The 25,091-nt window shown below is 37.1% G+C and overlaps 1 protein-coding gene across 1 annotated transcript in view; it reads right to left on the bottom strand.

The window, feature by feature from the left end:
- Positions 1 to 25,091, bottom strand: part of SND1 (staphylococcal nuclease and tudor domain containing 1) — a 439,872-nt gene that overhangs the window by 222,371 nt on the left and 192,410 nt on the right. The window contains exon 12 of the mRNA XM_027840174.1: positions 21,498 to 21,608. Within this exon, the coding sequence (XP_027695975.1) occupies positions 21,498 to 21,608 (111 nt within the window). The remainder of the gene's footprint in view (positions 1 to 21,497; positions 21,609 to 25,091) is intronic.

Here is a 25,091-nt window from a genome sequence, read left to right as displayed (position 1 = left end):
ATCAAGTTCAGACCTCAAAACAACTTCTTTTCCTTTTAATAATAGTAGTTCTTTATTTTTTTTCCTTCTTCTTAAACCAGTCTCAACCCCCAAACATGCACTCTTCAGGATCTATAGAAAATGGCTCACCTCCTCTGGGATATATGACAAGGTTTGGAGGGCAAGGCTATAACAAAATCTGAAAAACCTCTCAGTACAATTTTCTATCATATGAAACAAGAGGTACTGATAGTAATCATGATTTAAGGGACAGAGAATAGGATATGGAATGGTATGAATATAGGTTCTGGTTCTAACTCTGGCATTTTATTCATGTGCAAAACGAAAATAATAATTCCCATCCATGGGATGGATCATGGATATAAAATGGATTGATTTTTGTGAAAGTGCTTTGCGATCTAAACTATAAAGTGATGAAAAGCACCTCTAAACTCTGACTGTATAGACAAAAGGTTTGATTTCAGGTTTAAAGATACTAAAAAGAAGTTGGGTAGTAAAGTCAATATTTTCATTCATAGGGAACATTCTGAATACCTAAATATTTCCCAAAACAAAGGCCCATTTCTTTACTACCGATATTCTATTAATGGTTTTGTATGACTACAAATCATGAAATGGGACAGTCTGCTTGTTTTTTTTATCCCCAAGGCTTAGCAAGGTGCCTGGCACAAAGGAAGCACTTAAATTTTTTTTTTATTATTTGATTCACTCATTTGAAGAATTAAAAATGTCAGGACATAGTGGGTGTGAGCAGTGGAGAACATGTGACACATAAGGAACTTCAAATAAGGAGCATGTCATCAGGAAAATAGATGAATGAAAAGTTGTAGTGTGTTGAGAGCAAGAGATAAGTGTTGGACAGGTCATGTGCTTCAAAGATAACTTCATACTGTCAAGAAAAAGCAAGAAAGGCCATTACCATGCTGGGCAGAGCAAGTGTGAAAAATTAACACAAGAATATGGACAAGAAAAGCACAGGATGGACAGGTATACATAGGTGTCCATCTTTGTCACCGGAGGGAATATCCAAATCGATGAAATGCCAGTTCTATCTGAATAATATTCAGCCATTCCTGCCAATGTCCAACAATCTTGGGCCCTACGGATTTCCCCTCTATGGACAGCGAGGCCAATAGTGAATACATAGATATTCTGGGGAAAACACTGTTAAAACTTCTATGTGAAATCTAACTAATTTTATACTCTAAAGCCCTTTCTTCCTTCCCATTTATTTCCTTTGCAAGTGAGATAATTTCCCACTTTTATTTCAGATCTTATGGTGGTTTATGGTTATAATATATTTCATGCAGATAATATAATCTGGTTATTTGGACTATTAACAATCCTAATATTCAGACATAACAAAGATGATTAATCCTAATGTACAGATAAGTAAATTGACATTCACAGTAGTTAAATGACTTAGCTGAAATCACATGCTAATATGTGGTAGAACCAAAACAAAAACTAGGTTCTCTGACTGTAGTCCAATGTACCTTCTATTATTCTACACTGCCTCCTATAACCTGTCTCTCACCCACTATACTCCACCCACCAATTGGCAACATTAGGTGATAGTCTTAAGGGATGTAAAAAGGTCACCACTTTACTGTACTGTTTGCACAATCAGTTTACAGATCTAGGGTGTTATTTCCTTTCTAACAATAACAAGAAAGAAAATAAATGGTCTTGAGGAATACAGACATATTCTTTATATCACTTGTTGAACTCATAGTCTTTCCAAGAAATTACAGGACACTTCACATTCTGGGAGGAAAAAATTAGAAACTGACTATCAAAAGCAGAAACACCAGAAGAAAGCAATCACAAAATGCCTGAAATAAGGATGATCAGCTAGTCAATTAAATGATTATTCCATGGGTGTCACCACTTTTACTGATGATTTTAAAGTCCTGTGTAAAAGTTAAAAAATCAAGAAAATGACATGTTGGAATACAAGGACATAGCTAAACTTTAGAATTTAATTCCTAAGGAAAGTTCAAAGGTATGAATTACACATTGTAAATGATACAAATTCAAAATGCAAAAGGGAGAAAATTCCTGCCCTCAAAGAGCTTATATTCTGTAAGGTGAGGTGGAGAGAACTGTTTGGAGGCAAATAAATAAATATGTAAAGTTAATTGGAGGAGCCCAGCATTAACAATTATAGGCTTGTACAAATGGTGGCACTAAAGTTAATAAAGGGTTGGGGAATGGAGGCAAAAGAAAAGATGTTGAGAATGGGGCATAGTAATGAGGTCAGTTTGGTTTCATCATTGAATGTATGTAATGTAATCAATTTACCAAGGTAGATTGGAATCAATCCTCAATGTAAAAGATAAGAGTGGGTATTTTCTCCTAGAAGCAACAAGTTAGATATTGAAGAAGTTTCTTGAGCAAGGAAATGATATGTTTAGCCTTGTGCTTTAAGAATCACTTTAGGGGCAGCTAGGTGGCGCAGTGGATATAGCACTGGCCCTGAAGTCAGGAGGACCTGAGTTCAAATCTCACCTCAGACCAAACACTTGACACTTACTAGCTGTGTGACCCTGGGCAAGTCACTTAACCCCAACTCCCTAAAAAAAAAAAAAAAAAGAATCACTTTGAGGAGCCATTCCCCAAAGGTTCAGAGGCCAAAGGACAACAAACCATTCTCAAAAGAAGAATTGCAAACTAATAGTAACCATAACAAAGACAGCTCCAAATCACTAGTGACAGAAATTGAAACCAAATGAACTTTAAGGTTCTATCTCAAACCTAGCAAATTGGCAAAAAAATGACAAAAGATGAAGAAAGTCAATATTAGGGGAGGGGTAAAAAGACAAGTACATTAATATGCCAATTGTGGAGCTATAAATTAGTCCCATCACTCTGGAAAGCAATTTGGAATTATGCTAAGAAAGTGACTAAAATGTTTATACTCTCTGATTCCAAGATCATGCTGCTAGGCATGTCCGGTACACCACACAGAAAGAAAAGTTCCATTAAAGCCTAATCTATTGATAGCAGCAATTTCTGTAGAGGCAAAGAACAGGAAGCAAAGTAGATGTCCATTACAAAAGGGAATTGCTAAACAAACTATGGTAGAATATTGTGATGTAAGAAATGATGAAGAATTTAGGGAAAACCGGGGAAATCAATATAAACTGGTACAGAGTAAATAAGTAGAAAACTATATACACAATATCTAAAACTTCCATTTCTCCCTGCCTTTGCACTTTCTCTTCCCCTCATTACTGCCCCCTCCACCCACAATGGAATGTTTTCCTTCAGCTCTACCTCATAGATGATTCATTGAGTCTACCTTCTACACAAAAACTTTCCTGATTCCCTTACTAACTGGTGTCTCCTTCCTTAACAATCCTGTATTTAGTTTGTATTTAATTGGAATATAGGGAGATTCTGTCTTCTCTAATAGTATGTAAGTTCTCTAAGAATAAAGACTGATTCATTCTTTTTTTTTTTTTTTTTTTTGAGGCAGTTGGGGTTAAGTGACTCACCTAGAGTCACATAGCTAGTAAGTATCAAGTGATCAAGTGTCTCAGACCAAATTTGAACTCTGGTCTTCCTGACTCCAGAGCGGTGCTCTATCCACTTTGCCACCTACCTGCCCCTGGTTGGTTCTTTGTATCTGTATATACTAGAGCCTGGCACACAGTAGGCATTTAATAAATGGTTTCTGATTAACTGACCGAACAATGTAAAGAACAAAACCAAAATGAAAATGAACATGAGTAAATGTAACAAACAAACTTGTCCCCAAAGAAGAGATGATAAAATGTATCTACCTTCCACCTCCCTTAAAAGGAAAAGTGGGGATTTTGGGGTAAGAAACATTGCATGGATTTTTAGATTTTTATGATGTAGTAATTAGTTTTGTTGATTTTTTCCCCCCATTTAAAAAAAAAATTCTTTGCTACATGGAATGGCTCTATGAGAAGGGGCAGAGGGAGTGGTAGAGGAAAGAAAACAAGGACACTACACAAATGTAAAAATGAAAGATATTAAAGATTAAATTTTTTTAAAAATAGGATGCTGATTAGAGGATGACTCCAGGATTGTGGACCAGGGTGACTGGAAGAATGGTAGTGCCCTTGACGGAAATAGGGAAGTAAACCTGGAGAAAAATGGTTTCAGTTGAGTGGCTGGCTCAGTCTGTAAGAGGTTGAAAAGTGAGTGGGATTTGAGGAAATAGAGAAAATTAATAAAGAAAGCTTTATCTAGGATTTTAGCTGCAGTATGATGATTTGAAGGGACAGCAGGTTCAAGCGAAAGCTTTAAAAATTAGAAGTCTAGATGTGTTTTCCATATAGTAGCAAAGACGTTAAGAATCTGCAACTGTCAAATTATATAATTGGGAGGTTACTGGAAAACAGTGAAGACATTGATTTAGAAAAGCTATGGAGTTAAGGTATTTTTTCATAATTATACAAATTGCTATAAGGTAACTAGATCAAGCTCTTAAAATTGAAAAGGCTAAAAGAAATTACTTTGTAAAGGCATTATAAGTAGTATTTACAAACTGGGCTATAAAACAAGAACAAACAAAAAGTTAGATTTTTCTGAAAAGGAAGAATTAGAAACACTAACAAGAATTAGCTTTAGAGGATCAGATAGGAAATAAGGAAATATGTGACAGGAAAATATAAAAAGAAAAATCTGACTTGAAAATAATTTGGATCCTATATTTTAAAAAGGTCTTATATCTTAAAAAAAAAAAAGTCTTACATCTATCTGACTTTGTTACTTGCCTTACTCAGGTTGCAGTACTACAGAGTGTATTTCTACTTGGGGAGCTCTTTAGGGAAATGATAAGCCTGTGCAAATAGGAGATACACATATGTATGAGTAAATAGGTCAAATGTAGTTCACTAATGAAAATCCCGCAAAAGTTACAGTATCACTCATCAAATGGATTCAAATTTCATTTCCTAAAGTAGAGTTTTTTTGGATTTTTGAGTAACATTTCTGCTACAGAGTTTACAGGGTTTACAAAGCAGAAAGCTAATAAAGCAACATTAGCTTGTTACTTTCTAGAAAATAAGGTCCTTCAGAAGTATCTAAATTCAGTCCACAAAATAGAATAAAACCTCATTCTTTCAGATCCCAGAGGCTCACATTTCCTCCTAAGCCATTCTCCAAATCTCTGCAAAAGGGGTAAGATATAGCATGGTGCTGTTAATGGTTGCCAAAGCCCTATCTCACCATACCCACCAGTGGGATACAAGCACAGACGTTGAGTAAACCCTTGATCAGTGGCCACCTCTCCCTGTACAAATCCTAGGTATTACAGGTTATTTCAGATATGTTCGTGGAGAATCACAGAATTTAAAACTTAGAAGAAACTTTGGAGGTCTAACCCCCTTATTTTACAGGTAAGGAGACTAAAGAAGGACCCAGAGTGGTTAGGTAATTTACCCAAGATCCCACGAGAAATAAGTAATGGCATCTTGGTTCTCTGATTCTGAATCCAGTGATCAATTATACCAGTTTCTATAGTATACGAAAAAGCTTTTCTCTAAGCATAAAACAAACAGAGGATTCGAAGGCCAGATGACAACCTTGTTTCATTGACACCTGCTTCACAAATGCAAACACTAAGCTTCACCTCTTCCCCTCCCCACCTCTCTCTGCAGGCTGCCGCCACAGTTCTACATCCCCTTTCATTAGGCAAGGAATGAATCTTATGACTTCTAAACTTCCCTACTGTGTCTCCTTAATGGCTGTTCCAGCACAAAGGCAGGCAGGTGCTCAGCCAGGATAGGAGAAAGAAAGCAGGCGACCAAAACACAGCCTGTTCACCTCTGAAGCTCTTTTTTTTTTTTTGATAATCCATAGCAATATAAAAAAGTGTACAGATAAAGGGTAGATGCTAAACAAGGGACAAAGTCATTCGCAGTAAGGAGTCTGAAAATATGCATCCAAAAGACACTTAGCCACAAAACTAGTGGACACAGGGAAAACTTTTGAATGGTAGCCATCTGCAACCTGCTTCCCAAAACAGATAAGGGAGGTATTGTGGCTAAGCATCTAATACTAAGCAGAAACCCAAATTATTGACCACACTCCTCCATGAAGTGGCTGAAAAGCTGGACATTCTTCCTTCGACCTGGAAACTCATACTTGAAACTTACAAATGAAGGTTAGAATGATTTTGTCCCCACTGTCTCAGCACTACTGGAGCATGGTCTCAGCACAAATGACACAGACACAGAAGAGTTGCTTTCATGCCAGCGATCTAAAATGAATGGGACTGCTCAGGCTTGAAATACACTCAGCAAAATGTGGGCCAAATAATCATGAAAATGGACTATTTTGGAAGATGTACTGAGGAAAATAAAAGGATAGGCAAAACTTGGTCCCTACCTTCAAAAAGCTTATACTTATAAACTTTATGAACAAGCTTACATTGTGAGAGATGTGAAGATGAGACACTCACAATGTTGCCCAGTCAGGTTACTTCCCTGATAATAAAGGGCTATGTCTCAGAGCAGAAGTAGTACAGCAGTAGAGACTACCAGCATAGCATCCCACCATTCCCAATTTGTAAATTGCAAGACAACAAAGGGTAGTATGGGAAGTAAAGAGTATCCGGTATGGGGAACAAAACAACATAAGCTGTAGCAAGTAGTATAAGAATGTACTGCCCAGCTAGAGAAAAATGAAAACAAATAATAAGATTGACCAAACCTTTATAGGAAGAATAACATGGCACATAGAAAGAACAAAGGATGACTGTCAAACGTAAACAAAAAGAACATTACCTTGTCTCTGGAAAACAGATGATGGATGAAACACACCTCCCTCCTTTTGGTAAAGGTGAAGGACTACAGAAGTAGAGAAACTGAGGGAAGAAATCCTTGTGAACAGGGGTCTCCCCTTCCTTATCACCATCAGCTACAAATGCCTACCAACTGCCACCAATAGGCAGATAGGCTCAGGAGCTCTGGGAGTGGCAGCATCCCCCAGACCACTGGTCCTACTTCTTTCCTAGCCCTCACATCCATCATCTAGGGAAGCAGCTCTTGCAGAGAAGGGACCGACCATCCTCACCATCTGTGAACCACCTGTCACACACAGGGCAGGCAAGCCAGCCAGCTGCAGTAGAGGGAGACAGGATGTAGTATATGTCAGACAAGTCAAACCACCACCATCACCTGACTATCATCCCCGCCTCAGACTCTAATGAAGACAGAACACAACCTGGATCCAAAAGTCCTGAGAACAGAAATTCTTCTAGCTAGTGCCTTCAGATATCATCTCGAGAATCGATCTCCATGAATATGCTGCCTGGTAATTTTTCCTGTAGGTACTTCAGCCATAGCTACTGAAACCTGAGAAAGGAAAATTCTGACTACCAAAGTCCCCTGGCACTGTGAAAGAGTACAACATCAACTAATATGATTTTATCAGTAGAAATGGCATTAAAAGAGGCCTTAAAAATCTACTTTGCCACTATACCCTAAAAGCCATGGAACTTTTCCATTTTACTCACAACTAAAAGCTTCCATATGTGTCTTCTTCCCCATTAGAATGTGAGCTCCTTCAGAGAAGGAATTGAATCTTGCTTTTCTACTTGTATCCCAAGTGCTTAGCATATAATAAGCATTTAATAAATGCTAAATTTATTCATTCAATCACAAGGAACACTACCCTTGGTAGATTTGGTCACTATGTCAGTTGTTTTGTTTAATTATCATTGTTACAAGGAAGGACTCTACAGTGGACAGTTAGTAGTTTACACTAATATGCCCAACAACTGGAGAATGGCTGAAATAAGTTGTGGTATATGATTGAGATGAAATACTACTGTGCTATAAGAAATGATGAGCAGGATGATTTCAGAAAACCTAGGAAGATTTATATAAACTGATACAGATGAAATGAGAACACTGTACACACTAACAGCAATATTTTAAGAATGATCAACTGTGAAAGACTTAGCTACTCTGATCAAGACAATGATTAAACACAATTCTAAAGAACACACGATGAAAAAATGCTATCTACTTCCAGAAAGAGAACTGATGAACTTTGAATGCAGATTGAATAATACTTTTTTTTTTTAAACTTTATTTTACTTTTTTTTTTGGGGTGTTCTTTGCAACATGGCTAACATGGAAATATGCTTTGTATGACTTCACATGTATAATCAATACCGTATTGCTTGCCTTCTTAAGGAGGTGGGGAGGGGGAGAATTTGGAACTCAAAATTTTAAAAAATTTATGTTAAAGTTTTATTTTACATGTAAATGGGAAATATTTAACAAAATAACTTAAAAAAATTTTAAATGGAAAAAATAAAAGGGATAATAGAATTTACTAGAAATATTTTAACTAAATAGAGAAGAGAGAACACTGGGCAGAAACTTGATATTAGCTATGTATTTCTTAGGCCAATTATAACCCTTTGGACTGTGGGATTATTTCATCTTTTAAAATGTTAGGCTAAATGATTTCTTAGATTCAATTCCAGCTCTAAAGTCATTTAGTTCTTTAAAGTTAAGAGAACAAAAGATTACAAGAATAAAGTAGGAAAAGGAAATTCCAGGCCATCCACCCCTGCCATTTTACATGAGACAACTATGATTCAGAAAGATGAAATGATTTACTCAAAAAAATCAATCCCTCAACCAGGGTTCAAAGGGCTTGTACATCCAAATCTGGCACAGTTATAAGGATTTAGCCAGTGTGGGAATCTGTTTGCAGAACTGTGCCTGTTTAATGACTTGGGATTTCATTTTCATTTTTTTTAGTTCATTTGGGGAAGAGAGGCAATGGGAAGGACAGATTATAAATGCATGTAAAACTATACTTATTTTTAAGGAATTAAAAAAAGTGAAAAACTTCATAAACTTCTAAAATACCTTCTAATGAAGTCACAGGTAAAATAGACAAAAATGGATTTCAGCATAAATTAAGAACAGATTATCAATCAGCAGCATTAAGTAATTAGTTTGGCCTTCCTACTGGTTACCCAGAACTTGAAAGATAATTAAGTCCTGGCACTGAGATAATGCTATAGAGCAGACATAGGTGTAGAAGACAGGGTGGGATGCTGGGTTGAAGTACCTTTATTTTCAGTAAAAAATAAATTTATAGGCAAAGAAGAAAGTTGGTAAGATGTGGTGTCAACAGAAGAAGGTCAGATCTACAATGAAAATAAAGAGATTCAATATATTTAGTCAGTAGGTTAGACAGTTGACAGATTTCAGAGAATCACATAACAGAACAAGAAAGGTCGAATGTGTACATCATGAATGCTAGTTACAAGCAGGGACAACAATAAGTAAACAAAGAACAAAGAGATCTATGATCAGTTAACAGTTAGGGGGAAAAAACCCTAAAAAATGTGATCCCTGTCACCCAAAATAATTATGAATATGGGGGAAAACTAGGACATTGTTATAGCTGAGTCACAAAGAATTTCTTACTAGTGCCCCAGGAACAAAAGGTGTTTGCTTAAATCAACACTTCAGCAGCCAAATCAGAGAGAGAGGTGAAAATAAGCATTTATATAGCACCTACTATGTGCCAAGCACCATGCTAAATGCTTTTACAAATATTATTTAATTGGATCCTCACAAAAATCCTGGCAGGCAGGAGGTATTATTATCCCAAATTATACAGTTCAGGAAACTATGGCAAATAAACCTGCCTAAGATGACACACTAGTATCTGTTTGAACTTAGGTCATGTGAATCCAGGCCCAGCACTCTTTCCATCATGATGCCACCAGCTGCCTTGGTAAATACTGCATGGAAGTCAAGGGTCTGAGAATGGAAGTGAGGTGGAAGGGGGTATGGAATGCTTTTGGTTCACAACACCACCTCACTAATCAATCAAAGGCAAGTTTAACTCATGAATAAAGGGCATTTTTACGTTTGTGGTGGCAATAAATTATATTTTCGATGATACTTCTTTCTCCTAGCTTTATCAGTTATAGAAACAATGTATTCTCTCAAAGAAACCATCTTTTTTTATACTCCCTCTTCCAAACTTTCTAAGGAAGTTAAGTTGAGAAGCACATTAAATTTCAATGTGGATTTGGGGCTAGAGATTCTATTGGATGAAAAGGAACTGTAAGGGGCCTTACACTTTATAAGTACAATTCTTTTAACTTATAGGACATTTCCTATATGAGATGAATCAACTGGCACTCACTGGAAAACAGACTCAACATCACTCTTTAAGAGAGAATTCTCTGAATCTGCTGTAATTTACTAACGCTAACTGTGAATATACAATCTTAAGTCTAAGGCTTTGAACAAAACATTCATGAAGCCTTAAGGACAATCAACCAAGTCTAGAAGGGAGAAAGGAGGAAGGGGAAGAAGAGAACTTAGATTCATTGCGAGGGTTTATAAGGTAATTTAGATTAAAAAGTATCCTTTAAAGGTGAGAAAAATTAAAAGTAGGTTTCACATCTTCAATGATACAAAACAGAACCCTGAAGTATCTATATTTAACTATTATTCTGACTATAGTCCTGAGAAATTAAGACAAAGGTAGGGGATCAGGCACTCTAGGAATCAGAAACATACCTACTAAAAATTCTCTTCTCTAACCACTCATCAACTGAGCTTTCAGGAAGGTAAAAGAGTTATCATCAAATAAGTTTCTCCTATTAAAGCAACAATGTATTAGATACTACAGTATTGTTGCCAAAAGAGCCAAAGAGTTAAAGATGGAGGCACCTAGGAAGGAAGAAAAGGGGAGAAAGGAAAAATAAAGAGTTATTTAGAAGACTAGCAGAGACCCAGATCTTCCCAACCACCAGGAAGAATTGAGCAATGAGTAAAGAACTGACGCCCAATCATCCACAACCATTTAATTCTTTTCATTAAAACACTCTGTCCTCACATATGAGAACAAAGCACCTGCCCAATCATCAGCTTTGTTCTACCATGTTTTCAGAACCCCGCCCCCACAAGTGGAGAAACGACTTTAAATACATTTATGAGCCACCAAAAAAAGAAAAAAAAACTTTCCATTACTTCAATACGAGTTTTTGAACAACAAGAGCGTCTGCGGCCAAATTACTGACCTTACTCATCAGAATTGGCATTGAAAAGTACTGGCTATTTGCAGAAAATCCAAAGTCCCCTCAAAAGACAAAAGAAACTGCCACTTCTGCAGATATTCAGAAGAACATGATGCAGAAACTGAAGGCAATTCCAAATGAGGTATTCCTAACAGAGTCTGAGTATTCTCAATATGGATATATTCTTATCATTGTTGGAATCTGTTATCCCTAAATAACATTACTGAGTGGGATTATATTAATTTGGTAGTAAAAATTCTGTTCTTTGCTTTTAAAAAAATTGATCGTGTTCATTATTATCTTTAGGTAGAACAATATATAAATGAAACAACTAGGACTTGGTTTCCCTACCTTAAAAATCAAAGAGCAATCTAGAAGGGTTCCTCCTAGCCCTAAAATTCTATGAATCTTTGATTCAACAGGAGTAGACATCTGCTGCCAGCAATATCTGTACTGGGCTGTAAACACTCTGAGGTAACTATATATCACATAGTTGTTATCCAGAGTCATATGTAAATGGATAGGGAGAGCACTGATGCTTTGTCTTTTTGTATTATTAAAAGTCAGTCAGTCAATAAGCATTTATTAGGTATCTGCATTAAATGCTGGGGATACAAAAAGAGGCAAAAGACAATCTCTGCTCTTGAGTAGTTCACAATCTAGTGGGGAAACAACAAGCAAACAAATATGTGCAAACACGCTATATATGGGATAATTAGAAAGTAAATAAGAAGGCAATAGAATTAAGAAGGGATGGAAAAGGCTTCCTGAAGGTAGGATTTTAGTTGGGACTTAAAGGAAGCCAGGAGGAGGAGGTAAGAAGGGAGAACATTGCAGGGATGGGGGATAGCCAGGGAAAATGCCTAGAACCACGAGATGGAGTGTCTTGTTTGTAGAACAACGAGAAAGCCAGTGTTATTGGATTGAAGAGTACATACATGTAAGAGGGGAGAGGGGGAAAGGAAAGAAAATTGGGGGCAGGGATCAATGCCAATGTATTTGAACCTGGAGTTGTAATAGGGAGCCACTGAAATTTATAGAGTAGAGGGGTACACACAGTCAGACTACAGCTTTAGGAAAATCATTTTGGTGGCTGATGGAGGATGAATTGGAGTAGGAGGAGACTTGTAGCACGCAGACCAATCAGCAAGTTATTGCAATAGTCTAAATATGAGGAGATGAGGACATGCATCAAGATGGCTGCCATTATCAGAGGAGAGAAGGGGGCGTTCCTGAGAAACATTGCAAAGGTGAAAGTAAAACGTCTTGGAAACAGATTGGATATGGAGGGCAAAAGACAGTGAAGAGCTGTTGAGGAGGATTCCTAGATTGTGAGCCTGGGGGACTGGGATGATGCTGTTTGCTGTTGATAGTAAAAGACAAGTTTAGAAGGGGGGAGGGTTCAAGGAAAAAGATAAATGAGTTCTGTTTAGGACATGTTGACTTTAAAATGTCTACTGGATGTTCAATTCAAGATGTCTGTCAGTTCAAGATATCTAATAGGCAGTTGGAGATGCAAGACTGAAAGTCAGCAGACAGGTTAGGGCAGGATAGGTAGGTTTGAGAATCATCAGCATAAAGATGGCAATTAAATACATGAGAGCTAATGACATCACCAATGGGAAAAGGCAGAAGAGCAGAAGGCCCAGGATAGACCACTGTGTCCACAGTTTGTGAGTGAGATCTGGAATACGATCTAGCAAAGGAAACTGAGTAGAATCAGCAGAGAATTGTGCCTGGAAAATGTACAGAGAAGAGAGGATCAAGGAGAAGAGGGTGATTTGACAGTGTCAGTGGCTGCAGAGAGGTCAAGAAGAACGGGAGTTGAGAAAAGGCAGTTACGAGATCACTGGTAATTTTGGAGTGGTGTTTAGGTTGAATGATGAAGGCAGAAGCCAGGTTAATGTTAGTTAAAAAGCGAATGAGAAGAGAGGAAGGAAATAGAGGCACCTATTGTAGATGGCCTCGTCAAAGAGTTTAGCTCCAAAGAGCAGAAGAGATATAAAACCATAGTTAGAAGGAATGGAAGGATCCATCACTGCATCCATCCAGTGAGGGTTTTTTGATAATGGGGGAGACACAGTCATGGGCAATGGAGAAACAGCCAGTACACAGGGAGAGATTGAAGCTAAGTGAGGGAGTTGGGATAACAGAGGGAGCAATCTCTTGATGATGATGATGATGACAATGATGATGATAACAGTTAACATTTATATAGCACTTACTATGAGCCAGGCACTGTGCTAAGTGTTTTACAATTATAATCTCATTTAATCCTCACAACAATCTGGGAAGTAGGTGCCATTATTTTATAGAAGAGGAAACTAAGGCAGAGGTTAAGTGACTTGCCCAAGGTCACATAGCTAGTAAGTATCTTGAGGCAGGATTTGATCTGAGGTCTTTCTGACTCTAGGCCTGGTGTCCTAATCATTGTGCCATCTACTATCACTAAATAATAATTTTCTAAAAATGACAAAAACAAAAAACCAGGATTCAGAGTATTAGGTAGATCCATTATGAAAGATTTATGAGAGGGCATGACAAAATTGAAACAGAATGAGAAGATATGTACAAGTTGGAGAAGTATAAAGGATAGTAATCTCCCATTTCATTGTGATTAGGCATCTCTGTGAATTGGCACAAACTTAGAATTATAAAGAGAAAGGAAGGAAAAAAGCATTTATTAAGCACCTACTATGGGTCAGGCACTGTGCTAATAAATCTCATTTGATTCTCACAACAGCCCTTCAAGGTAGGTTCTATTATTATTTCTATTTTACCCTTGAGGAAACTGAGGCAGACAAAGTTTAAGTTTTGCCTGGGGTCACATAGCTAGTAAGTTTCTAAGGCTGGAATGAATGACTCTAGGACCAGTGTCCTTATTTACTGTATCATCTAGCTGATTAATAAAGTAACTAAAATGACAATACCACTTGACTCAGAGTTTCTACTCCTAAGCATATGCCTCTGTGAGTAGGCTGGGGTGGGGGTGTTGGGGAGTGGAGGTGTGTGGAGAGAAGGAAGGAAGGGAAAGAGACAGAGATATATCTCATAATTACGCTTTTTCACTAGGATTTACTCCTGGTATACTAAGATATATAGTAATCTAAATGTATGAAATGGGGAGAGACATAGCTTTATTTTACATAATTTTCCTATTATAGGGATATTTTCCAATATTTAGGTTTTTTTAATATATTCTTTCTCTTTAATCTTTTTAATCACCTAGTTAATGTAACTAAAGATTTTTCTATACTATAAGAATTTTTAAATGGTGAAACCCACTTAGCTAAGAGAACCCTGAAGCAAGAAACTTCCTGTACATGTTAAGATTACTAGAAATTAACAATATTTAAGGAAATAAAGATGAATTACATAACTTCTGAAATGTAATGTAGATTATCCATAGAATTAGAAGACGACAGCAATGGTTACACGGAAGAACAGGAAATAAGAACTTTTGGGTGTTAATCCAAACCTCGCTGCAAGATCACCATATGACCTCACCAAAGGTGCCCAATGAATGTGATGAATTCTGACTTTAGATACATTTCCCTATCCTACCAAAAAAGGCATTTTGGGCTGCCTTTCAGAAAGAAGCAATGCAAAGATAGAGAAAGAAGAGTAGCAGCTAAAGAAGGGAGCTGAGCAGCAATTCTTAATATCCTGAAGGAGAAAACTATTTGGAAATGGAGATATTACACTGCTCAAGAAGTGGCCATTTGTACTGCCTTAAATGCAGATTGATTGCTTCTATTTGGATGTTGAGTGCATCATCTTTTCTGAAGAAAGAAAGAGCTACATTTTTTCACATTTATCTGCATCAAGAAACCACTTCCCCTTTTAATACATTTTCCTGTTATTACATCTACTTATCCTTGCCTATTCCCCAATACCAATATCCTTCACAAACACCCATGTGGCATATCAATACTATCACAACAATGACACCAAACTGCATAAATCTCCTCCTCCCCTCTCCCCCCCAATATAGGAGGATTGTATGTATAGGTCTAAGATTTAGAAAGAGAATGATGAGAAGAACAACTAAAAAAACCCCAAACTCCATTCTTTTTTACTGGCTTCTTACCAGTCCAAAATCTTTCAATTTTAAAAAACCATTTATGAATTATATTTATTAAATACATGAATTTATTAGTACCATATGATAGGATTATATATGTAGAGCTGAAAGAAATGTTGGGAACTTATCCAGGCCAGCTCCCGGAGAGGTTAAATGAGTTGTTCATGGCCACAGAGTGAAGTGGGAGTTAGGATTTGAACCCAGGTCCTTCAACTCCAAAGGCAGCCATCAGTCCTTCTACTGTACCAACTTGCTGTCCCACTTCTAAGTTGGTTTGTTCAATTTTTTTCATGAAATATATTTTATAAGTTTGTTTTCTACATTAAAACAAAATGTAGCAATTAAAAAAAGAAGTTATCAGTTCAGATAGAATTGAGACATTATTGGTGATTTAAAATTTGCCCATTAAACTTTAGTCAAGGTAAAGCTAGAGGCTGTAGAAAAAGAATGACTGAGAGGTAGATGATGCCAGTAAAAAATATAGTTCAGTGAAAAGTTTTTTTCAGAGTATATCAGAAAAAGAAGATGGTGCTTAATAGAAGCATAGAAGATAATGATAGAAAAGTTAAAAAAGAAAAAGACAAATACATGCAGTAGAAAAGAATGAATAGAGGTGCATGAAGGAGAAAAAAAATCCTGATTATAGTTGGGTACACTTGGTAGAATTTGCATTCTCCTAAATTAGATTTGTTGTGTTAGATGTTACAGACTAAATTATAAAATTATTCATATTAATTAGTCTACATCACTATTTTTATTATAACACAAAGACAGCAAGGTAGCAGAGTAAGCTTATAATATGTAGGAAAATAGGTCTTGCTTTTCGTAAAGAAGATTAACAGATTTTGCCTTTATCAAACAAGTCAGGGAATGTAGCCCAGCCTAGTTCTCCTTCCCACCACATACTTTACATAAATCCTGAAGCTATTTCCCTTCCTAAATGTTTCTATTGCCCTCACACTCCTAACTGTACTTTAAAGACTCAGAAAGGAAAAGAATGCTGTGCCACAAGGATTCTTTGAACAAATGAAAAGGTCCAACCCATCCACATGCACATCCTTACTCCCATCCCCACCCCCAATCTCCTACCCCTACCTAAAACAAAATCTTGTGTGAAAATAAATTCCTCTCACAAACAGCTGGCTGACACCAGAGTCCTCCTGAGGGAAAAAATGTTACTAACAAATTTATACCTTTGTCCCTGAGGGATCTATGAGAGGCCAACAAATTCTTGCTGGAGGTTCAAGAACAGAGCAATCTATAGAATTGAGGAAGCTTTTAAGCTGGCTAAAAACAAAACAAAACAAAAAAAACCAACCAACCAAACAAACAAAAAACCCCAGAAGGTACTTTTTCTGAGGATCTAAATCAGGACTGGGGCTTTTAGTGATTAAAAACTGGGGTGTGAGTATCAGGATGGCAGAATACCAAGTTTTCTACTTTTGAAGGACGAGGCTGAAGAAATGTCTCCTTAGGCAGACAGAATCTTCCCAGCAGGCGTGGGGAGAAAAGAGCCAAATGGAGGCTGAAATTTGGGCAGGCTTATGTGTGCCTCCCCCAATGGTAGACAATGTAACTACAGACTTCTGTGTCTGCTACTCTATGTAGCATGCTGGGCAACGAACAGACTGTAGTGGAAAATATGAAGGGGTTATAACCCTCTACCTTCTTTTCCCGAGATACTGCTAATAGATTTATAAAATGTCCAGAATGTATTTAAATCGGCTCAGACACAGGATTATAAAAAGATACCTTTTTATCCTGCAATATACAAACATATATTCTTATCCTAAAATTACAGGATCTAGAGTTGGAAGAGTCCTTAGAAGAAGCTCCATTTCTTAACTGCCATCAACCTTACGCCAATTTCTCTGTAATGAGAAATGGTTTCTGGAAAGCTCATGAAGTGGTCTAATAATTTTACTTTTTTAAAAAAAAAAATTCACCCACTGGGAGCTTCAGAAATGTAAAGGCAGAATCCATTGTTCCTTCTTACTTTAAAAAAAGGCAAACATCTAGCCAGATTTTAATTGAATTGAAAACCATACTGACAATGGAATAGAACTTCCACATGAGGTGCTTAAAGCAAAACAAACAGGAAATGTGTCCAAATAATTGACATCCTATCACATGCTAAATCTGATGATCATAAGTAACATGTATTATACTAGAAATTACAGCATAGATCTATAGGAAGAGAATGCAAACTGAACAGAGCACAAGAAATACAAAGACATTGAATGGAGTAGAGAAATGAAAGAGAAGGGCAAGTGTGGTGTGTGTGTGTGTGTGCATGTGCTATCTGTCTGGAAAGGCTAAGGAAGAAGGGTTCTAATATTGATTCTGTTAGCCAGAAGGGTACTAAATTTTATTCCCTGACTGATTCTTAATCTGTTTCTTAAGCTTGTTTCTAGTACATGTAACAGGATCCACTCCCCATTTCTCTCAGGGGTTCATGAACAGATTTCAAGGAGTGAATGAATTTTCAAAATATTTTGCTAACTGAATTCCATGGTAATTGGTTTCTTTTTGTAAACTTATGTGTCCTCTTTTATGCATTTAAAAACAATATTCTGAGAAGGGGTCCATAGGTTTCATTAGACTGCCAAAGGGGTTTCTGTCACCAAAAAAAAAAAAAATCTTAAAAATTCCTTTTTTAGGAGGATTGGCAATGTCTGAGAACATAAAACTAGAATAGGCACGCAGAAAAAAAATCAAGAATAAATCCTATGTGATCTCTATAATGGAAAAGCAAAATAGTAGATGGAAATGTATAGAAAAACTTAACATGGGAGATAGGGGTCATTTTCTTAGGTTTTATAGAGACATACAGTTCAGGAGAACTGTTGGCAAAAGTATGGTTCAGCTCTACCAGGCATCTGTCTTCCCTCCTCCCCTTCCAAAAGGAAGGTTGTTAAGTGGGAAGGCTTTTCAACAGAGCCTATGTGAGAAAAAAGACCCAAGAGTCCATGCAAATGGCAAAACCTTATCTTGGCGGGACATGAGGCAGTGGGGGAAGAGGCAGCTGGCAAAAGACAAGTGAGCCAAAAAAGGAAGGCCATCATTTGGGAATTTTGTGTTTTGTTTGTCTTTTAAATAAGGAGAGAGATGGCTTTAGGCAAACTGCAGTGCAGGTTTAGTGAAGGTTTCCAAAAAACTGCAAAGCACTTGAATAAAGAAGGGTTCTAAAAAAGGTCTACAGGTAGAAATGAGCACGTGCTAGTTTCCAGCATGCAGGTGTGTGCACTTAAAAACATTGAGCCAGCTGTAAATTGGCAGTAATATTCTTCTTTCTGTCATCTCCCAAAGTGCTCACTGCTCATCTCTCCCTGAGCTCCCATCAGTGTAAGACAGGAAGAGTTGGCAGATCAGGCCGGAGAAAACAACAACCCCCAAACCCCTAGGAAGCACATCGACTCCCATGCTTACTGTGGAGCCAGCTGCACTGACCCAAACAGAGAGACAAGTTAACTGGTTGCTCTTTACCCGAGTTTACCATGTTCTTCTAAAAGAATTAATGGACACAAAGTATTCTGGAAAGTAGTCTACAGAGAAGCATAGTGCATAATCACTGGCATAATCAAGGGTAAGCATGGAAGAAGACCACTAAGCAAGGAGGGAGGTCAAAGCTATCTTTAGTAATGAACTGTCACAGCTCTGAGGCCTAGGGAATATAAATGAAGACCTTTCCCTGAAACCTCTCGATTATTTTCCCAAAGAGTTTCTGAAAGAATGCTTGATAGCAATATAGTAGATGTCATTAATTTGGCCTTGCTAATAACTGGTTACAGCACCTCATGAAATTTTTCTTGGTAAATTAATTCAAATTGCCTTGGATCAGAACATAATCAATAAAGATTTTTAAAGGGTGAAAGAGAGGCAGTTAGTTAAGTGACAGACCATGCATCAGGAAGCTATAGGGTCTGATCCAAACCTGTTCCCGTTTAGGGGCTCTATTCAAGGCCTAAGAAAAGAAGTAAACAACTCACTAATGAGATCTTCAGAGGACACTAAGCAGGGAGGTGCTAAGGCCTCAGAGATGAAGGCAAAAAATTAGAAGGTAAAAGTTCAATTCAGAGAACGTAGCTAAGACAACTCAGGAAAAATAATCCCAAACGAAGCATGGGGCAGTAGAATCAACTAAAAAAAAAAATAAATGAAGTGATGTGACACTTAGTGAGACATGCACTGGGACGTGGCACTAAGAAGAATAATAAAGGTCAGAGTGGGAGATAGCATGGCGGTAGGGGTAGGGGTGCCTAAAACTAAAATGCCAAGACTAGGGAGATAGGAAGTGATTGGTATTGAGAGGGATACTGATTTTTCTTTCCTAGACTCTCAGGAGTAAATGGTATGGTGGAAACCTATTTGGCTCAATCCTGTCATTTGTGAGATGAAAAAACTGAGTACTAAAGAAGTTAAGCAATTTATCTAAGACCATACAGTCAGTTGGTGGCAGTCTGCTAATTTCTAGCTCAGTGGTATTTTATATTACACCACACCATGCATCTGCACGATCCCATTTTAACACATTATCACATAGAATTTGGTCTGGCCAATTGTCCCTGTCTTTCCTAGTTTATAAAACTTCAATGTTCTATTAGCTTCACACTTTTGGGGTTTGAGAATCATCACTTCATGTGTTTTACTGACACAATACTCCAGAAGAAAAACTTTTGTAACACACAATGGCTGGGCCTACTCATTTTGAGAACCTCATTGCCTGTCAAGTAAGAAAGACTAAAGTATCCTCATTTAGTGCAACCTGGACTCAAGACAATAACTCTGAAGCAGGTTTCTCCATCATCAGTCTGTCTAAATGAAGCAACACAACTATTTCCAAGGAGTTGAGCTTCAGTGAACAAACATCAAAAATCTTCTTTATTAAAATAAAATTTAAAATCTGCAATGCCTGTGCATATTTGTTAAACATAATAGTATAACATAACTACTTCTAAAAGCAATATGAAAAGATTATTCATCCTCAATCTTTGGTGGAGTCCTGAAAATTATCACCATGCTTCCAATTTTCCTAACTCTTAAATTATTCTTTTTTTTTTTTTTCAAAAGTGACTTATAAATTCTTTCAAAAGTTCACCAGTATACTGGGCATACTCCTATAATGATCTCTAATCCTCTCTTGGTATCTTTCACACTCATAATAGCTTACAATCATTTTTCTGCTAATCAGAACAAATGAGATATACATGGATCCAATACCATTATCTCTTTTTCTCTACAAATTGAGAACACACAATCCCACCCAATATCCAAAAGGAAGAAAACTTGGGCTGCCTTTCACACAGTGTTCATTAATGGCACTGGTAAATGTTGAATAAACAAAATGATGATTTCCTATTCCCTTGTGTCCACCCAAGAATCAGACTCTTACCACTCCTCTGGGAAAAGTCCACTAGACAAAGTCCAAAAACAACAGAGATTCCTGACAGACCGACTGCTTGGCTGACATTTTTCGTGACAACCCAGAGATAATCTATTTATCAATACGTGGCATGGCCTTAGAAGAAAATGTCAAAGCCCAGAATAACCTTCTGGGCCTAAAAGCAAGAAAAACACTGCCAATTGCAAAGTCTTAAATCTAGTTTGGATATCACATGCCCAGGTTTATTTCTCCTCTTTATGACTTATTTGGACAAGAACATCCCTCTAACAATTAAACAGACCTTATGTCATCTGAACTGTCTGTTATATTAAGTGAAGGACAGTAGCTTTTCTATCTCTGACAGGTCTTACCAATAACTTGCACCAAAAATGTTAAATTTTGGATGGAGCCAAGCATTTTGTTGTATTGTTCAAGGTGGTTCCCCAAAGTACCTCACTTATTAGAAGCATGAACTCAATTGCTACTGGGATCAAGTGACATGAATCTCCTTGGGAATGGTTCTTAAGGTCTGTCAATTCCAGGAAATGGTACCATATCATCTGAATACCCTTGGGGTGCTTAGCCACAGGAAAAAGTGCACTGGTGAAATGTCACAGGCTTTCTTAAACACTCTCCTGCCAGCTGTCAGAAGTGTGAAGACAAAACTCATTTCTTAAATGTTTTCATTTCCTCTAGACATGACACAAGGTTTATAGGTGAAAAATAAGCATTGAGGATTAGCAGCTTCTGGTTGGTAAAGAAGATAAAATGTAGTGTGTGTGTGTGTGTGTGTGTGTGTGTGCGCACACGCATATTCATGTATGTATGTGTATGTATGTATAAGTAGAGCCCAGTGGTAAATAATAGTATTAATCATATCAAGAACTTACATTGTTTTTAAAATATGATTTGTTTTATGTAGGATCGAAATAAGAGTGGCTTCACATTCCTAAATTTTGGTGGGAAAAAAAATTACTCCATCTTACCTGGCCTCGGCAGCAAGCAGTTCATCATAGTGGGAAGACCTCTGGTCATCATCCTGCCTATAGCGGATCACTGTTGCCAGTCCTTTGCTGACAAGAGCCTCAGCAATATTTCTGCAACACAGAAGACAAGCCAATGAGCACCAGATGTAGGTTTAAAAGTTCAGCCAAACAGAATGACAACAATGAGAACTTACAGATGACAAAATTTCCTCTTTGCCTCTAGTCCTGCCTTCCCCCCCCCCAAAAAAAAAACAGATCAATGATCTTAAATGCTAAGAAACCAAGAATCAAGATCCTTGGGGGGTAGAGATGCATTCTTTCCCACATATATAAAAGCCAGCAGCAAATTATCTATTAGAAGACCAAACAAGGCTGAACTCCTCTGGCTAAAAGACAAAATATTTCCCTACTTTCTGAAAACAAAAACTAGGCTCTAAAATTTTAGACCTAACAATTTTAAAAAATCACTAATATCACTTAAATTTCTCAAAATGCCATCCTTGCACATCTTTTTTCTTAGCCTACTTCTAGTTGAATTTGGGAAATGCAAAATTATCTGAAATAAAAATGGAATAAATGGAATCCTGCCCTCATGTGTGGTATGCCCAATGCAAAAACATTCAAAATTATCTAATAGAATAGAAAATACTTTGTCATTTCTGTACTGATAATGCTTTAGGATTTGTGTTTTGTTTTTAATTAATGGAAGGGGGGATAGTTTGAAAATAATATTCATGAGTATGATTTTATTTTCCTCTGGGAAGGGTTAAAAATAAATGACTTGTGAGAAATTCTATTCCCTGTGTAAAAAGTCCTATTTTTACTGGTATGTAGTATTCCCTCCCACCCCTGAAATCTTAGAAGACCCACAAAGAGTGGCTCCTCAATGGAGGTCTTATTTAAACACACGACCAAGAACTGCACAGGACATGAAAATACGAATCTATTCACTTACATAATTCTATAATAAGTGTTATTTATATGATCTAATATAAAGAAAAGTGAGCAGAGCCAAGAAAACAATATACACTATGAGCACACACACATACACACACACACACAAATATAAAGTGCATGGTAATATTTAGTTAATTTTTTTTCCCAATTAACAAGTATTTGCTTTCTCTCTATTTCACCTTATACCTCAACATTAAAAACAAACAAATAAACCCTTATAACAAATATACTTATTTAATTCTTGATTTGGCCATGTCCAAAATGGTGTCTCCTTTTGTACAATTAATCTATCATCTCTCCGTCAGGAAGTAGGTAGCATGCATTATCATCAGACCTTTTGGAATCACGGTTGAGCATTGTGCTGATCAACACAACTGATTCTTTCGAAGTTATTTGTTTTAACACTGTTTCTATTACAGCATAAATTCTTGTCCAGGTTCTGCTCACTTCTTTATGTATTACTTAGATAAAGATATAGTTGGTATGTACATCAAAATTATAGATGACACAAAGCTGTGAGACATAGCTAACATATTTGAATTTTCCATCTTTGGCTCTGCTTGGTCTCAATTCCATGTAAAAAAGATACTCCCATGCTAGGGAACCTTCATTGTCCTTCAGTAATCCTCTGCACTCCAGCTTTCTTCTGTGTGCTGTCTTCCCCACTTAGATTGCAAGTTTCTTGAGGGCTGTCTCTAATTTTTTTTATTCGTATCCCTAATGCTTAATTAGCACCGGCACTTAATAAATGTTTATTGAATTGAACTGAATGCTGAGCCTGAATTGAGTAAGATGAGATTCCATAGGAACAAATGTAAAGTCTTTACAGGTGGATTTAAAAAAAAAATCAACTTTACAAATCCAAGATAGGAGGAAGGAATGTTTAAACAGCAGTCTGTCTGAAGAAGATCTAGGGGTTTTAGTGGACTAAAAATTAAACATAAGTCAGCATGTGATGTGGTAGGCAAAAAGGCTAACATGATCACTAGCTCCAGAAAGGCAAAGCTCCCAAGAAGGAGATGATAGTCTGTAATCTGGAGAATCTGCAGTGTTTACTCTGGGTATCTCAGCACTTACCACAATGCCTGGAACACAGTAGATGTTTAATAAAAGCTAGATGACTAATGGACACAATTGAGGAACGACACTAAGTCGGATAATGTCTATAGGAGGGAAACCAGGATGGCAAGGACTCTTTGAGTCCATGACATATGAGGATCAAGTGAAGGAACTAGGCATAGCTGGTGAAGAATAGAAAACCAAGGGGGGAGAGATGACAGATACCTTCAAGTATCTGAAGGGTTATTTATGTGAATGGGGAATTAGATTTGTTCTGTTTGATGCCAAAAGGCACAACTAGGAACAATGGATAGACATCATAAAGAAGGAAACTGAAGCTTGATTTAAAAAAAAAAGACACACCTGAATTAATTATGATTTAAACAATAATAAATTAGATATAAATTATGAGAAATAGTAGCAGTTGCTTTGAAGTAATAGAATTCCCCTCACTAGAAATCTTCAAGCAGAGATTGGATACTCATCTGTCAGGCTATGTCACAAAAGAAATTACTTATGGATATGGGTTGAACTAAATGTTTGCTGAGGTTCCCTCTAACTCTCAAATCCTGTGACTTTGTAAGCTGAGAAAATCATAAAATTTAGAGCTGGAATGGAGCCTACAAAATATCTAATTGAAATCCCCTTGTTTCATACATGAAGGAGCTTGGGACTCAGAGAGAAGAAATGACCTGCCTAAGATCACACAGCAGAGCCCGGATTCAAATCACACTTCTTCTAACTATAAACCAATTATTCTTTCCACTATACGAGGTGGACTCCCAGGAAGACAAACTATAAATGAACAAAGGAAAAAGTTGGTGGAAAGCCAACTATTTCTGAAGCATGGATCCAAATGGAAGCAAATGCAATCCAAGGGAAAGAAAGATATGAGTACATCCTATATGCATTCGAGTCTTACTCTGACATCACCCCTCAAACAGGCAACATTTAAAATAATGAAACCTGATTCCAGATTGCCTCAATTTAGAATTCTTCTTCAGTAGACTGCCAAATTGCATCAGTCGCAAGACCAGTTTAAAAGGGGGCGGGGCGCTTCCAAACACGTAAGGATTGGTTTAGTTACTTTATTGGAAACAACAAAAATAATGCATTTAAACTACATTTTACAGTTTATAAAGCACTTTCCTTAAAACAAATCCACGAACTATGTACTACAAGCATTATCAGGAAACATGGAAACAACTACATACAAAAAATATACAAGATAAAGGAAACAATCAACAAAGAGATGACACATTAGGAGGAATTAGACTCAAGCATTATTTGCTTGAACAAACCTTTGAAGTAAAACTCTAGTTCTTGAGATCATAAATGGAGAGCTGGAAGGGACTTTGCCTCAGTGAACATCTAGCCCCTTAAACAAAGATATTCAAAAAGACGAGAAAACTGACTAAGAAAGGTGAAATGAGTTGCCTAATTGTGAAAGGTATTAATGGTAGAGGTAAGTCAGTCATTAAACTGGGGATAGAAAAAGATGCAAAAGTTAGCCCCTGCCCTCAAGGAGCTCACAATCTAATGGGGAAGAGAGAATGCAAATAAACATGTACAAATAAG

Source organism: Vombatus ursinus, unplaced genomic scaffold (assembly GCF_900497805.2).
Source record: "Vombatus ursinus unplaced genomic scaffold, bare-nosed wombat genome assembly UNPS02014839.1, whole genome shotgun sequence".
Lineage (NCBI taxonomy): Eukaryota > Metazoa > Chordata > Mammalia > Diprotodontia > Vombatidae > Vombatus > Vombatus ursinus.
The sequence above is the reverse complement of the archived record's forward strand: the minus strand, read 5'-3'. Positions and strand labels throughout refer to the sequence as shown.